Consider the following 17,790-nt stretch of genomic DNA (forward strand, 5'->3'; position numbering starts at 1 on the left):
TGTGTTTGTCTAGTTTGGTTGCAGAGCCAAACCAGACAGTGATGGAGGTACACAGAACAGACTGGATGATGGAGGTGTAGAACATGATCAGCAGCTCCTGGGGCAGGTTGAACTTCCTGAGCTGACGCAGGAAGTACATCCTCTGCTGGGCCTTTTTTCTGATTGTGTCTATGTGGGAGGTCCACCTCAGGTCCCGGGAAATAGTGGATCCCAGGAACCTGAAAGAGTCCACAGTAGACACAGTGCTGTTCAGGATGGTGAGGGGGGGGAGTGGGGGGGGGCTTCTCCTGAAGTCCACTGTCATCTCTACCGTCTTGAGCGGGTTCAGCTCCAGATGGTTCTGACTACACCAGAGAGCCAGCTGTTCCACCTCCTGTCTGTAAGCAGACTCGTCTCCGTCCTGGATGAGACCGATGACGGTGGTGTCGTCTGCAAACTTCAGGAGTTTCACCGAGGGGTCTCCTGAGGTGCAGTCATTGGTGTAGAGGGAGAAGAGCAGTGGGGAGAGAACACATCCCTGTGGGGCGCCAGTGCTGATGGTCCAGGTGCTGGATTTGATGCTCCCCAGCCTCACCTGCTGTCTCCTGTCCGTCAGGAAGTTGGTGATCCACTGACAGATGGAGGCCGGCACTGTGAGCTGGGTGAGTTTCTGGTGCAGGATGTCTGGTATGATGGTGTTGAACGCAGAGCTGAAGTCCACAAACAGGATCCTAGCGTAGGTCCTGGGGGAGTCCAGGTGATGCAGGATGTAGTTCAGACCCATATTGACTGCATCCTCCACCGACCTGTTTGCCCGATAGGCAAACTGCAGGGGGTCCAGCAGGGGGCCTGTGATGTCTTTCAGGTGGCTCAACACTAGTCTCTCGAAGGACTTCATGACCACAGACGTCAGGGCGACGGGCCTGTAGTCATTGAGTCCTGTGATGGTGGGTTTCTTTGGGACTGGGATGATGGTGGAGCTTTTGAAGCATGAGGGCACTTCACACAGCTCCAGCGATGTGTTGAAGATCTTTGTGAAGATGGGGGCCAGCTGCTCAGCACAGACTCTCAGGCAGGAGGGGGACACGCCGTCTAGTCCTGGAGCCTTCTTGGTCTTTTGTCTCTGGAAGAGCTGGATTACCTCATCTTCACAGATCGTCAGCGCAGGTGGGGGGTCAGAGGGGGGTGGGGAGGGGCTTGTGGGGGGGCCAGGTAAATCAGAGTGTTCGGGTGTGGGGTGTGAAAACCTGCAGTAGAAGCTGTTCAGGTCGTCAGCTAATCTTTTGTTACCTTCAGGGTGGGGGGAGGGTCTCCTGTAGCTTGTAACTTCACGCAGGCCTCTCCAAACTTCTGAGGGGTCGTTGGCAGAGAAGCTGTGTTTTAACTTCTCAGTGTAGCTCCTCTTAGCTACCTTGATTTCCCTCGTCAGTTTGTTTCTGGCCTGCTTGAACAGGTCCCGGTCCCCACTCCTGTAGGCCTCTTCTTTGGCCTGACGCAGCTTCCTCAGTTGAGGTGTGAACCAGGGCTTGTTGTTGTTGTATGTGCGGAAGGTCCTGGTCTGCACACACATGTCCTCACAGAAGCTGATGTATGAAGTCACAGTGTCAGTGCGTTCATTGAGGTTTCCTGATGCAGCTTCAAAAACACTCCAATCAGTGCAATCAAAGCAGGCTTGTAACTCCTGCTTTGACTCCTCCGTCCACTTCTTCACAGTCCTAACTACAGGCTTAGCCGTTTTTAACTTCTGCCTGTAGGTCGGGATGAGATGAATCAGACAGTGATCAGATAGTCCTAAAGCTGCACGGGGGACAGAGCGATATGAGTCCTTTATTACTGTGTAGCAGTGGTCCAGAGTGTTAGACTCCCTGGTGGGACACTTAATATGCTGTCTGTATTTAGGTAGTTCGTGGGTTAAATTTGCTCTGTTAAAATCCCGAGAATGATGAGCAGAGAGTCGGGATGTTTTTTCTCCGCGTCTGTAATCTGGTCAGCCAGGTGCTGTAACGCCTCCGTTACGCAGGCCTGAGGTGGGATGTAGACGCCGAACAGAATAAAGGAGGAGAACTCCTGCGGCGAATAGAAGGGTTTACAGTTTATGAAATGAGTCTCCAGATTTGGACTGCATGACTTTTTCAACACTGTGGTATCTGTACACCAACCTTCGTTTATGTAGAAACAGATTCCGCCTCCTCTCGTCTTCCCAGAGAGTTCCTATGAAGACTATGAAGACATCGTTTGATGAGTTCAGTGGGGAAGAACTTAACTGGCACGCACAGAGCCCTGGCCTCAAGGACCTTTAGGATGAACTGGAACAGAGATTGTGAGTCAGGCCTTCTCATCCAACATCAGTGCCTGACCTCATGAATGCTCTACAGAATGAATGGGAACAAATTCCACTTTGTCTGTGGAAAGCATTTCAAGAAGAGTGGAAGCTGCAAAAGGGGAACCAAGTCCATATTAAAGTATATGTATTTGAATACAGTTTAATTACAGTCCCTAATGGTTCGGCCGATGGATGGATGGATGGATGGATGGATGGATGGATGGATGGATGGATGGATGGATGGATGGATGGATGGATGGATAGATAGATAGATAGATAGATAGATAGATAGATAGATAGATAGATAGATAGATAGATAGATAGATAGATAGATAGATAGATAGATAGATAGATAGATAGATAGATAGATAGATAGATAGATAGATGTTTCATGCTATAATATTCATCATTCTTATACCTGTAAGGTAAATACTATAGTATAACCAGATAGAAATAGTCCCTGGTGTAATAACTTTCATGTTTGCCTGAGAGAACAAATGATATGACTTTATCAAGTGTAAGAAGATGCCATCTCAATCTATGCGTCTCCTGCTGCTGTGACTCTCCTGCAGAGCAAACAATTAACGAAACACTGCAGGGAGCAGAGCTATAGCACGAAGACACATTACATCTTTATTAGAAGCCAGTAGTTATTTCCCCTCATCTTAAACAGAGCATTAATGAAAGGGCTTCCTGATCAGTGTGAGATTGTCTCCAGAGACACTTTTTTTCTGTCGCAGTATCTTAATATCTTTATTTCTTTAATTTATTCCCTTTTGAGATAAATAAAGCTTTGCTTCAGGATCACAGCAGAAAATAGTTTATTTTCTCAATAAATAATGTGTTACATCATGATTTCAATCCCTCTCTGTAAATATCTATTTAAATATATATGTGTACTCAAATTATACAGGCTGTTGAAAACCCAGCATTATGAAAGGGAACGAACAGACACTTTATGCTCGAGACGAAAAGGGCAAAAAATCACAAATACACAGGACATAAATTGCTCAGAGCAGGATGTTCCAACTTGAAACACTGTCTGAAAGGGAAAATTGTATCTTACACAACCTGAACAGAACAACAGTTAAGAGACAAGAAACATGTTTTTTTATAGCTTTGAGGTAGGACACAAGCTTACGGTGAAACAGAGAGAAAGAGATACTAAAGATCTGCTTGCATTGGAAAAATTACACAAAATACACACGTTTTAAAATACACTACTTCAACTGCAGAGGTAAACATATTCATTTAAATATAGAAGATTTCACACTTAAGAGAAACATGCCATGAATACAATCTTTGCAAAATACAAGTTAAGCACTTTTTTTTATGTACCTGGGTCCAAAAACTTGTTTGAAATATCTATCAAATACTAACTATTTGCCCTTTGACCCCTGATTCTTGACCTTTTTTCAGTACTTGGTGCAAGGTTTGAGATTCTTAATGCAGCTGAAATTGAAACATAACAGGTCATCATGTTTTCGAAATTTTTGCGTCATAACACAAACAGCTCATGTTACAGTTTGAATTAAACTAAGATCTTGACAAGACTGAACAGCATCTGCATGCACGATACAAAAGAAACGAAGCCAAATAACAAGCTGCTCAAAATAGAAAAATAACAACTTTAATGATGGACTCCCACTTTCAAAAAGTAAAAACGGTCTAATGAGATTATAATTGACTTTATATGAGGGCGACATAATGGTGGTGTAATGCTGCAGAGTAGTGGTTAATAGCGCAGGTGGAGAAGCACCACTTGAATGCCATTCCTCCAGATTCTGAAGTCAAATGGGCTGAGTAGCATGACTCCCCCTCAGTGGCCGACTTTTGAGTACCTCTAGGGAAGCTTGAAAAAGTGAAACATGCTCTAACATTAGGGGACACATTCTGTACTGTTATTAAAAAGGTGCTGGAATAATGTGGGGTCTCTTTCTGGGAGAGAAAAAGAAATGCATACCTAAGTGCACGCCATAGTTAAGGCAAAATGGTGCAAACAGGAGAAACTGAGAAATGTGTACCTTTCATAAATATAAACCTTTCTAAATGCATCTGTTAACGGAGCGGACGAAAACATGTTCTGATAAAAGCATAATTTTTGGTAGTGGGCTCCATGAATACGCCTTAATACTCTGTATTTATGTCAATGCATGAATCCTTTTATCTTCCCTCCTGTTTGCCACCAACAGTGTGAACATCAAGATGACAGGTTTGCACATTTTTTAAAAATATTAGTTGCAGCGTCTTTCACATAAGGCAATCTGTTCTCAGCCTGTCAGAGCTGAATCGCTTGTCACGTCTGCTGCTGAAAGGGCAAGTTGAGAGTCACAGTGGGTTCTCTTGGCTCTACGATGGGCCTGTTAATCATTTCACACTCATTCTGTCGTATATTCTCCTCGTTCATCTGCGAAACCTCCGTGGAGCCTGCTTCAAACCCTGGGACAGTGTTGGCCATGTGAACCACATGGACTTTATTTCTGCCTTTTTTACTGAGGATGCAGCTGAACACTTTCTTGAAGCCTTTGCGGAAGTGTTTGGACACCAGAGCGTAGACGATGGGGTTGACGCAGGAGTTGGCGTAGGCCATGCAGTGAGACAGCAGCCTGAAGGCGTACGTGGTCTGATTGAAGGGGAAGTCTCCATACAGGTAGCACAGGATCACCACATGGTATGGTAGCCAGCAGATACAGAACAGCACAGTGACTATAATGATCATTTTGGTGACTTTGCGTTTGGCCCTCTTGGACTCTGACATGCCGTCCAGAGGGTCCACCGCCGTCCACAAGTACTTGATGGTCCGGGTGTAGGAGAGGCTCACGATCAGCACGGGGATGACGTAGCCGAACAGGAAGGTGCATGTGTCAAGCACTTTCCGGTTCTGCTCCTCCCAGCCGGGGATGCACACAGTGCTGTTGGCGTAATCAATCAGGTCGTAGTAGCTGAGGTAGGGACCTGCAAAGACCAGGGAGAGACCCCAAATGATCACCATGGCTACCACTGCGTTGCATGGGGTTCTTAGCTCTCTGGAGCGCAGCGGGTAACGGATGGCCAGATATCTACAGAGAGAGGAAATATTAAATAGACATGTAAGACAAACCAAGGACATGATAATTAGAGGGCATGCTGAGTGTGCGACAGTATGATGAAAAAACATTTGAACATTTCCTTCATTAGCAGAGAAAGCTGTGTGTGGAAATAATGCCAAGACATACAAAGTTTGACAGATTACATAGTCATAAGTCAGGGATGGACATGTTTGGTTCATCTTTTCAAGATGAACTGTTCTGGTATGAAAGCATATTCCTTTATCTGAGTTTTTTTCTGGTATTTTGTTTTAATTCACCTTGGACTTTTAATAAAACATCAGGCCCTTTGAAACGTGTAATTAATAAAATCCTGCTAACATGCTTACAGAACGTTCTGTCTGACAACACTGTGATTAACTGAGAGAACATGAACTCAGAGTACAAAGTCTAGATCTAGATGTTGCAGGCTTTAATTCAAGAAGTGAACACTGTTATTTTTGCCAGCATATGAATTTAATTTTAATTTCGTTTTAAACTAAATCCACAAAGAGATGAGGTTATCAGTGTTTTCATAATGTCAGGGGAAAGTCCTCCAAGGCCGCTGCAACCTCCACACTCACTGTCTTCAGTCCTCACCCTGAAGACTGAGTCTAAGAACAACATCTCCCAGCAGCCATTTGTGCGTTCTATCCAACAAAACACACCTCAGGGAAATGATCGCGCATGCATCAGCAGGTAAATTGGTGAAAAAAGCAGAGAGCATGGTGCTTTCTTGTGCTGTGCTTCGATGTTTTCTGCACAATAAAAACATAAAATCCAATCATGCACCCTGAGCTATGATTAAAATACAGCCTGATGTTTTTATGGCACCGATCACTTTGATTAATCTGACACCACACTGCTTTTCTTCTGTTATGCTTTTCTTCTGTTATTGCTGAAATGATTGCCTTATTGCCTTTTCTTTAAAGATGTGCATCCATTCCTGCAGCGTTCAGCATGCTGCCGTCAGTTGAAGCCTAAAATGATGCTTTGTTTTTTTTTGTTTTTTTTTTAATATATATATATATTTTTTTCTTTTTTTCACAAATAACAGTAACAGAAAACTTGCACAACATTGGTCTGCACATCCATCATAAATAATAAAGAAAAGAAAATATATATACATATATACAACATATATACATATATATATATATATACACATATACACACACCTCCATATATACATACACATATATATCCATATATACAGATATGAAAACAAAACAAAAGCATACAACACATAGGTAGATTATTAGTATAGGGGTTGGTTTTTTTTTTTTTCTCTCAAAATGAGGGCAACGTTCAGAGTTAGTCAAGCATAATACTTTCAAGAGTGGAAGCCACAGTAGAGTTTGAGAAGCGGAGATACGAGGTCCATATTTGCATGAATTGTCCTTTTTTGGAGTGAAGCAAACAGGTTAAGTACTCAACTGGAAAACACTCCAAGATTAACTTGTGCCAGTTAGCCTTAGATGGTGTTTTTTCACTTATCCATGACAAGAATATATTCTTCCTGGCAGCATATGTAAGAATATTATACAGTCTGCCAGAGCAGGTACCAACAGTAGCATCTTGACATGGATAACCCAGGAGCAGAGAGACAGGATTCATGCACAAAGTCACACCAAGAATTGTTTCCATATCTTGCAAAATGTCAACCCAATATGCTTGAATTTTAGGGCAGAACCAGACACAATGCGTGTAGGTCCCTACTGAAATCTTACATTTTAAACACAGAGGTGAGAGTTGGGGATTCATTTCATGTCTTTGACTGGGAGAGATCTGCAGGTGGTGCAGGATTTTAAATTGCAGTAGTCTAGCACGATTACAAACCGATATCTTTCTTGTATGGTTCCATATCGCACCCCATTTATCCTCACCAATATTCACTCCAAGTTCATCTTCCCATGTTTTTGTAGCAGCTGGAACGTTCAACTCATCAGTCTGGCTTAAGACATTATAGAAACAAGTTATAGATTTTTTAGTTGGACACTGAAGCAGTAGCTGCTCTATGGGTGACATTGTGGCATTAATACAGAGAGTGTTTTTTCTGACTATAAAATCTCTGATCTGGAGGTACCTAAAAAAATGGCTCCTGGGGAGATTATACTTTCCCCGGATTTGTTCAAATGACAATAAGGATGTTCCGTCAAATAGATGACACATTTTCTTTATCCCCTGGGACGTCCAAATGTTATAACCAGCATCAGCCATGCCAGGTTTAAAGCCTGGGTTACCTTGGATTGGAATCAACATGGGGGTTAAGCTGGACCTCCCTTCGAGTTTCTGTGTAATAAACCAAGCCTTTAAGGCAGGGGTGTCCAAAGTACGGCCCGGGGGCCAATTGCGGCCCAATGTCCATTTAATTATGGCCCCAAGCTTCCATCTTAAAATGTGTTATTATAGCAAAGAAATTAATCACCTTCTGAATCACCTGTACATTTGCAGTTTCTTTCAAGCGCACAAACAAAACTAAAGTTAATCCAGAAACGTCTCCAAAAGCTTCATATGGACTACTTTTATAAATGCAAAGCTCTGGATATTCTGCAGGAATATAATTAGAAGGAAACACAAGAATTGACAGTTTTTTTCAAATTAATGTTTTTATCATGATGTGAAAATGTTCTTGATGAACACTAAAAGTTCAGAAGACACAAGACAAGATCAAAATTCGGAAATTGTGCAGAAAAGGCAAAATTTGGTGCAGAAAAAATAGTTCAGAATGTAGGACAAGAATTATTTAGTTCTTAAAATGTTGTCTTAAAAACAACATGAAATAGAAGTGTGATGAAATCCAGATCGTGATCCTGCCATAGAAAAATAACAAGACAATATTTTTTCCCACATTGCCAGACCCGAATGAAAAACATTCTACAGAAGAAGATCAAGTTTGCTAATGTTTAAGTGGCTTGTGGAGAACTGAGGACTTCCTAGTTACTGATTTATTGAGAAAAAAATGTAAAATAATTGTTATTAAATAGAGATTTCATATATAACTTTTATGATTCCTAAGTCACCTAAGTCTCAGTAGGAGCCACTGGCCCTGAAGTATTCTGACAACATCAAATGTGGCCCTCTTTGAAAAAAGTTTGGACACCCCTGCTTTAAGGTATTGGAAACTATGGGGTTATTGTTACATAAGTTTCTAGCCGATCTAAGATGCTTTGTTTTTGTTTCTATTTAAATCATGTTCTCCAAGGCGAGACACCTACTTAAATGTGAGCAATAAAAACTTGAAGATTACTTTTTCCAAAAGAAATACTGAGTCACCACTTTTCTGCGAAATGAAGCTGTGCCTATAATGCAAAGATTTAACAGAAAAGATGCTTTAGTGTTTTCTTTTCCCAAATATTTGCAGAGCTGTGAAACTTTGGGTACAAATGAACTCCCTAAGACAAAGCAAGATTGTTTGATATTATAGTGATATAGTATTTGTGTATTATAGCTAAACTGTGTTGTTACTCTTGTCAGGGTTTCCTAGTTTTAAGTCTATCTGTTTTTTAATTGTCACAAAGGAGCTCCAGATGGAAACCAGTCGAAATCCATTAACCTCCAAACTTAGATGTTCCTGCTCTTTTCCTGTCTGAGGAGGAAGTGTCTGATGGGCAGGATGAAAAATCTATTGAATCCTCCAAGGTGTAAACACAGAGGGCAACTGCTCACAGACTCAGTCCTCACTGACTGAGCTGACTGTGTTGTTTCAACAGCTATAATGATGGCTTAGAGCTCAGACTCTGTGGGTATCATTTACAGCCATGGGATAATGTGTGATTTTCTCATAAGCTATTCAATTACAGATTGAGAGCATAGTAAGGTCTGATGTGTCTTTGTGTAATTCTATTAATGTGTGCACCCTTTGGGTCTTGTGATTTAGATTGTGCCTGGAGTTGTTTGTTATATTGCGATGACAAAAATACATGGTTGTGTGGTGTCGTAGTAAATACAGAGTTCACGGCATTAGCAGATAGAGTGGGTTTGAATAAGAGTTTCCTTTTTCAATCATTTTTTTAGGCTATAATAAAATCTGTTCAACCATATAAAAGATGGTAATGGGATTCCCTTTGATAAATACAACTACAGAGAAAAGTTAAACGGATAACAAAAGACTACTGTGTGTGATGTTTCGCTCGTGCAGGAATCATTGAATCATGATGAATTAGAGAATGAAGTGTCAGATTTTCATTTTCCCACATTCAACAAATACCAACACGTTGGTTTGATTCCAGTTAAACAAAACAATAAAGCATTCATTTGATCAGGGTGTCTGAGTCTCTTTTACAAACAAATGTTTTAGAAAAATATTCAGTTGTAAACTTCTACATGACAGGACAGTTTATACCACACACTAATATACCAGCAATTCAAATAAGTTTACTTATTTATGTGTTATAACAATACAAATGTTGTTCTTTATTTCATATCTATTTAGTGTCTGCTCATTAATGTAAATTCAGGGACTTCTCTACATCCCTGTGTCCATTAACTCCTCTTCAGCGAGGTTCTGTGTTCATCAACGTCATATTTCCATGTGACTTTTTTGCTGCACCATCTCCTAAAATCATGAGTTCAGTCACGACCTCTCTCGTCAAAAGAATTAATTATTTACATGTCATATTTTATATTTAGTGGTATGGCTCTGTTCTAGGAGCTCCCTGCCCTTCCATGTGTTTATGTGTTGTAGAATGCCAAAGCCTGAAGTGGGGAGAGCTCACCTCCCCTCACTTTCACATACGTACATACATGAAAAACCAAGGCAGGCAGAACAGCAGCAAAGGGTGCAGAGCAGAGTGGGAACCAAGTTGTCAGGGGAAGCAGCAAGAGAAGGCAGGCAAACGCAGTTTAAATAGAATGCCCATTTTGCCAATTGGATGCGTAGATGTAATCAGCTGGACTGTCAGCTGATAGGACCTGGCGTAAACACCAACTGATGTAATGCGTACTGCCCTTGGTTTGATAGATCATTCTTTTAGTCTACACTTTAGTCGACTCCTTTTTTTAAATATCAGTACGGTTTATTGTCAAGTAGACCAACACCTTTGAAATAAAGGTGACAACTCCAACTCTTAACCTGGGGGAGTTGATCTGAATAAATTGGTTTGGGGAAACAATTAGGGGAGGGGGAAAAATATTCCATTTCAGGGTATTGCATCATTTTTAATAAAACAGGTTCATGGGTGCATTAGTTAGCCATTAGAGAGAGTGCTTTTATATTAGAGACCTTAAGAGACCTGAAAGGATTTAATTTATCAGATTTGCCCTCATGATGCATGACCACAACCTGCACGTCTCTGATGGCAGATAATGAGAGTATAGCAGTGCAGAAGAGATACAAAATACATGCAACAGCTACCCCTTCGTACGTTAATCTAGCCACAAAGTACTTAAAACAAACACTTTTAAAGATGAATTCATATTTTGGGGGATTTTGGGGGATTTTTTTCAAGTACTCTATGCTTCTTGTTGCTGAAATGGATGCTTTTCATTATTACTTGATATTGTGAAAGAAATTATGGCTCTGGGTTTTGGACTACCAGTCATAGAACAAAACCAAAGAAAACAGAGAAGAAAAAGCAATCTAAAAGTCAGCTTCAGCATTGAAAACTTGTAATTATGTAGTAATTTAATTTAGACGATGATCTTGTTAATTGAAAAAACTAGTCAAAAGATTAGCTCTTAATAGAAGGTATTCATCTCTGTAGGTGCAGTCCTAGTGGCAACAACCTTTTACAACCCTAAGGGGCTCCATGGGAAATGTAGCCATTGATTTGAAAAGAGAAACCGACACAGCTCACAAGAATTCCATTAATTCTTTCAAAACAGTAAATGGGTGTTGCAAATGCCACGTCCATGCCTGGCGAGTACATGGAAACAATATCAAACAAATATACTCTGTAAAACAAATTCAGACACTCAAACATTGCAAATAGTGAACCTACCGGTCAACAGAGACAGCAGCGAGCGTGAAGCTGCTGGCATACATGGTCAGGTTGATGAAGAAGTGGACCACTTTGCACATAAAGGAGCCAAACACCCAGCCTTCCAGGGAGTAGATGGTGGCTTGGAAAGGGACACAGAAGATGATGAAGAAGAAGTCGGCCATGCTTAGGTTGAGTATGAACAGATTGGTGGTGTTGTATCCGACCTGGCCGCTCCTCAGGAGAACAGCCAGCACCAGGCTGTTTCCCACAGTGCCCAGGAGGAAGATGAGGGAAAAGACCACTGAAACGATCACGCTGGTGGGGTTCAGCTGGTAGCTGTCAGAGACATTGGCCTGCCCTCCGGGCTTAGTGAAGTCTTCAAAGTCAGACATTTTAGAAATCTGAAACAGAAAGAGAGACAATACATAAGGCAAGTAGAATTAAAGTAACAATCCTTCTTCGTGTTTAACCAGGTTTCCTGAAATCGAAAAACTGAGAAACTGTTGTATACTTAAACAATCCAATTGTGATGTTATTACAAAAGTTCAGTTTAATGAGATTTTGCCTCTGCAACTTTTGAAATGCACACAAAGGTTGACAAGTATAGACAAGGAACACAATTTTTCTGCACCCAATTAACCCCAAGCAGAGTAATTTCACAAGCTAACAAGACAAAATTGAGGGGCAGTTTTTAATTGGCTGGGGATGTGTTGTCATCCAGAGACTGTTTTCACTGTTCAATTAGAAGTAATGTTGTTGTGCAGTCTATCTCTATTAACAGGACCTTGCTGGTTTCTGTTAGCATTGATGTATGTGACTAAAACAGTCCTTATGGAGAACAACAGCAGGTGGAACCCAACCTGCAGTAATGACATCCCAGCTGCTGTCGGAAGTAATCTGACAACCAGTTATCTGTTCAAGCAGAAATCTGTATGCAATTGGAGCTGACTGACAATCAGCAGGGTCAAACACTTGATCTTCAGTGACAAATCTGCTTTATGCTGTGCTGTGCTATGTTCAACGACTCACAAGAAAATGTGGTTCTTTTTCAGCTTATACTAATAATGTAAGCCAGAAGCCTCTGTTTAAGCTACTATTTACAGTAAAACTAAGACTCGCCAGAATAAGATGTAAGTAACACTCCAGGGGATGTTATGGTCGTAACTTACAATTTACAGTGACTCTAAGATTCACTAAAAGCAGAAGAACGCACTACTCGAGGGGACTTAATGATCTTATATCTGTGTAACTCACTATTTACTGTGAAACTGAGACCCACTGCAAACAGATGAATGCACTTGTTCAGGGATGTAATGAACCAAGAAATTATATTGTTATTTTTCAGACTTATCTGGTTGTGCAAATTTAACTTGGCCCTTAATCTGAAAACATGGTCACTTCACAAGTTTCAAACTGGACTATAAGCAACGCAGGGTGTGAGGAAGGAAGTCTTGGACTGAAGATATTTTTTGCTTACTGTCGTATACACTGGAATGCCTGAAAGATTTACCATCTTTTCAAGAGGCTCTATCATTGTCAGACAATTGACCATGGGTTCCTAGAACACAAGGTCTAAAAATGTCACTCACAGTTTGAGATTTGGTAAAGTGGAGACTTGATGTGTTTTTTCCACTTAGTACTGTAGTACACTGAAGCAATTCGTAAGCCTGTAATCTTGAAAAAAAAAAAGATTTTCAGGTAAGTGGAAGCCACTCACAGCGTAAGCTTGCACTCTTTTCTAATTTAAGGAGCTGTGTCTTAAAGCCATAGCTGCCGAGTGCTGTCGTCTGTGTGATTGGATGAAAATGGAATCGGTAGAAGTACACCTCAGCTGAGAGACATTTGATTTCAGCTGAGAACACATCTACTATTTATGGTTGCGGATGGAAAAATATCACATTAGAGCGCATAACATGTAGCAGTTTGGTAAAATAACATCTCCAGTGACGTCAGCTTGTTCTCTTAACCTTGTTTTTGTCAATTGTTGTATTTCTGAATTGTGAAAATTGGGGCTTGGAAGTAAAGAGGTGCTCTGATGATTGAAGAGACACACATTGTAATCAGCCCTACATGCTGATGACAGAATATGATGGGGAAATGTATGGTTTCAAAGCAGCACTGTCAACCCTGAAAAGTCTTCTGCAACAAAAGAAAACCTTGTCACATCAACCTTTAAACAATGGCTTGAATTAGAAGTGGCACTTTTGTTAAAGCCTTGTGGTGGAAAAACAAGCCATGTATGAGTGGCAGTAGAGAAAACAAGGCTCAATAACACCGAATTCTATCGAGCTCTTGTTTTCATCGAGATAACCACCCCAGGACACATGTTGTGCTTGAAATTTCCAGTAATGATGGTGACCTAAGAAACAAACAACCCACACGTTTGCTGACACCATGTTATGCCACTCTCATGCAAGCTTTCACACGATAAAGTCAACATGAGAATGATTATTATTTATGCTGTCACCCTGAAGCACTAAAATAGCTTGAACCGTACTGAAGTGTGAACAAAGTTTCTTAATTATCTTTCCTTATTAAAGAGTCACCCTGTTTACATGAGTGGAATAATGCATGATTAATTCATGGACAACATCTATGGCAATGAATAATGATTTATTAAACACATGGAGCCGAAGTGGAAGTGCAGCACAGATCAGACTGCAACAAAGCAACATGTTGGTGGGCGGATTTTATTGGATTTTGGCGCTTGTTTTGTCAGACGTGTTGAGGAAATTAATCCCAGGGCTCATATCTCATTAAAACAGCCAAGTGAAATCAGAAAGAAGTCAAATTCAGTAAATATAGAACCATTGTTTGAAGCAACATGTCATCATAACCATAATTATGTGCTTCCTTTGCATACATTTAAGCATCAAATTCATTACCAAACAAACTTTCGACATCTTTCAAGTGAAATCTGCACAACCAGAAACGTGACTTAGCAGATGATCTGATCACAGCCAACAAAACAAACATGATGCTCTGGATTGGCTGAAGATGGAAAGCAGTGTTATCAATGACAGAACAAAGAGGCTATTTTTCAGCACTTGCACAATGATTCTTCTCATTTATCGTAAAGCTGATTGCCTTTTCTTTCGACGAGGGAAGTTGGGCTGGACTGTTACAAGATTTCTGACTGCAGTGGGATATCAAGGATAAGACTCATGCCAGCACAGAACGAGAGCAAGAGTCTCAGGGGGATCAGGGGAAACAGAGTGAGCCCCACAGGAGCTTTAATAGAGTGAGCAGGATCTGACAGATGTTGAGATTTCAGACTTGAGGCTGAACCCAGGCTCAGGGATGAAAGGGTGTGATATAAATGTTTGGAAAGGAAACAGAGTTAGCCAGAGAGGAGGAGGCGGAGAAGAAAGAAGAAGGTGATGGGGAATGTAAGACAGCCTACAGACTCAGTGGGAAAATATCTTCATTTAGAGAGTCGTCAGCATAAAAAGAAATGATGAGCTGGCAGAGAGATGGCAACAGATTGCACCACTACATTTTGCAGGGGAGCTAAGATAAAACACGTGATTTTTAAATCTGCCTCTGCAATGTGTTAAAGTAAGATTTACAACCAAACTTATGCTACCAGCAGGGCAGATATCTTCATCTCATATTCTGCAGACTACAAAGAAAATGCTGATCATGTTGTAAATTTTAAATGCACATTTTTCATAGCACATTTCTATTTCTAACAGATAGCATAACCAGCATGCAGATGCAGTGTGATAAACCTACCAGGCTGAGGATGTATCTACAGAATCCAGAGCTTCAAATTAAGAGGAAAAAATGCCAGCAGACCTTCTCTGTGGATATGCTCATTCTCTTTACTCTGACATCTCTGCTCTCCCTGTGTACATCGCTATCTGCCCGTGTTGCTGCTGTCTGACTCTTTCTCTGCCTTCCCTTACCCCTACCCCTCCTTCTCCTCCTCCTCCTCCTCCTCCTCCTCTTCACTCCCCCTACCCCTCTCCCTCTCAGTGAAGGACTCCTCCTCCACATTCACTTTAATGTTCACACTTCACGGCAGAAAGGGATTGCAGAACACGAGAGGTAAAGCGAGAGGCTACGCTGCGCACAATCAAAGCACAATCACGAGGTCTCCCTGACAAATAACCTTTAGGAAACATTGATCTTCCTTTCAGAGACTAATTTGCATCCAAGCGGCTGGTTTTCTAATGAAGCACTCACCTCGCACTGGCTGTAACATGCTTCAGGCTTTAACATGGCTGATTGTGTATGTGTAAATGACACCATTGTCTTGGAGGGGAGTGGTTTCATCTCTCAGGTGGGGCAGAGGAGTAATGATTTGTGTGGTTAATGCTAGCTGGACATCATGTTTTGAAAATTAAAGCAGAGGTGTGACATCACTGTGGGCCCCTGGGACTTCCTATATAATCATCTCGTCAGCAGCCTGTGTGCATGATCAGCTAAACAACTCCCTCTGAATCCACAGTCAGAAATGCTTCCATGGCAAGGATGCTTATCAGCCTCCTTGTGGGATGACTTAACATTAAACTGATCAATTAAATTCATGGTCAAGTTCACATAAATTCTCATAAATTAAACATTATTTTAAAAAAGGTGAACAGGACTTCTGCAGGAATATATACGTTGATATTTCTGTCCTCGTTCAGCTCTTCTTCTTCTTCTTCTTCTTCTTCTTCTTCTTCTTCTTCTTCTTCTTCTTCTTCTTCTTCTTCTTCTTCTTCTCCGAGCTTTGCAGTTGACACAACTTCAAACATATCGAGCCAAATGTCACAACTTTAAACATTGTTGCTTTTATCAATTCCACTTTGTAGAGATAAGCAGCTTAGAGACGCACTCACCAACTTTTCTTCTGTTGCCTGCATTGCGGGACAGGCTCTTGCTACACTTTTCCCTATCAGACATGGTGGTGGTGGTGGGGGGGGGGGGGGGGCAGCTTGTCAGGCTGCTCTCACATATCTACCCAACAAATGTCAATTCAATTCAATTCAATTCAATTCAATTCAGTTTGCTTTATTGGCATGAACAAAGACATGTTGTTGCCAAAGCACGATTTATACACATACATTGCATATATATTAATTACATATTATATTCATTACATATATATTCATAACATATTGTATATACAGCATATCTCAATGTCCTCACTTGATGCGGTATGCTCATAAAACCTTCACCTACAATCAAATATTATGGGATGGTGCGTCCCTCAGGCTGTAACAGGCTGACACATATTTAGCAGCCAGAGGAGCTGCTGACCCTTCCCCCAGGAGAACTGACAGTTTCTCTTCTGGGGTTAATGTTGGGAAGTTTGTTACTATTTTTGTAATTTCTCTGTAGTGGGAGTCTCTCAGTAAAGAGAACTTGCTACAGTGGAGGAGGAAGTGCAACTCTGTCTCTATGTCCCCTGTAGAGCCGTGAGCAAATAGACGCTCCTCTCTGGGCAGCCATGTCTGCCTGTGTCTCCCTGTCTCTATTCTATGTCTATGTCACTATTCCCAACTGCTCAAGACCAGCCTGAGATGTCACCTAATGTTACTGCCACAGTGTTTTTTTGTTGATTGATTTGATATGATGTGTGTGATCAGGTTGTCCCTGGCAATGCTTTTGTTTTTGAGAATGATTACTGTAGCTTTGTGGCTTGACCAATCAGAATTAAGTATTCAACACAGCGAGGTGATAATGAGCACTATCATGAAATGCAGCCAAGGCCTTGCAGCCCTAGCTGGGTGTTAAAAGCAGGTTACAGTTTTAATTACTTGTTCTTATCAGATGCATTATAATGATGAGGGTTGTGTATGTCTCCTTTAAAGGACGATATGATCTGAATCTTAACACTTGATCAACAATCAGACTCACAGACGATTCATTCAAATGTAATCCTATCTAATCTGATGCAAACTTACAACTGAAGCCCAAGATGTTTGTGTTTATCATTTGACCATGAGACAAAAGACCACAGCCTATTGTACAAAAATATTTCAACATAATTCATATAAACTGACGTCTTCATTGCACACTCATGCCAAGGTGACTCACTTTGAAATTCACTTATGGGGAAAAAAAGGTCAGTCAGGCTAATGAATTAAAGCCAATGTAACTATGAATACAGATGGAGAAAAACTGCATGGAAATAATTGTGTATCTGCTCTTAGAGGGAGGCAATGAGCATTCTCTTGTGTGAAAATAATATATATGTGAAAAAAATGCCTGCAAGAAACCCTAATTTCTCCTGCTGTGATTTATCTTAAACTGTCACACATAAAATGAATGCGACGTTCAGACATCTGTAGATGTTTTGCTTCTCGCTCTGCATTTGACAGTCGCTTGAACCTTACAATGATAAGCTGAGTGTAGTGGGAGTGTTTAAAATGTCACTAAGATAGTAGGAGCTTGTCTGATGCTTACTTTTGATGTGTGTCCACTGTTATCCACATAAGATGATCATGTTTCTCACGGATCTGTTGAGTTCAGTCTTTGTTTCTTTTGACTGCTCAATTCCACATTTCTT

At 41.0% G+C, this 17,790-nt stretch overlaps 1 protein-coding gene across 3 annotated transcripts in view; it reads right to left on the bottom strand.

Annotated features, from left to right (window-relative positions):
• Window positions 1–3,107: 3,107 nt before the first annotated feature.
• The window catches only part of galr2b (galanin receptor 2b), a 28,623-nt gene continuing 13,940 nt past the window's right edge, over window positions 3,108–17,790 (bottom strand). Inside the window, exons 1-3 of one of the 3 annotated variants that reach the window (XM_034711815.1) lie at window positions 15,027–15,168; window positions 11,310–11,692; window positions 3,108–5,361 (exon numbers count right to left, since the gene is read on the bottom strand). In XM_034711815.1, the coding sequence (XP_034567706.1) occupies window positions 4,599–5,361; window positions 11,310–11,683 (1,137 nt within the window). In that variant the 5' untranslated portion in view covers window positions 11,684–11,692; window positions 15,027–15,168 and the 3' untranslated portion in view covers window positions 3,108–4,598. Of the gene's footprint in view, window positions 5,362–11,309; window positions 11,693–15,026; window positions 15,169–15,479; window positions 15,545–17,790 lie in introns of those variants that run through there. The other 2 variants (XM_034711813.1, XM_034711814.1) reach the window with 2 other exon arrangements.

This window comes from Notolabrus celidotus, chromosome 20 (genome assembly GCF_009762535.1).
Source record: "Notolabrus celidotus isolate fNotCel1 chromosome 20, fNotCel1.pri, whole genome shotgun sequence".
NCBI classification, from domain to species: domain Eukaryota; kingdom Metazoa; phylum Chordata; class Actinopteri; order Labriformes; family Labridae; genus Notolabrus; species Notolabrus celidotus.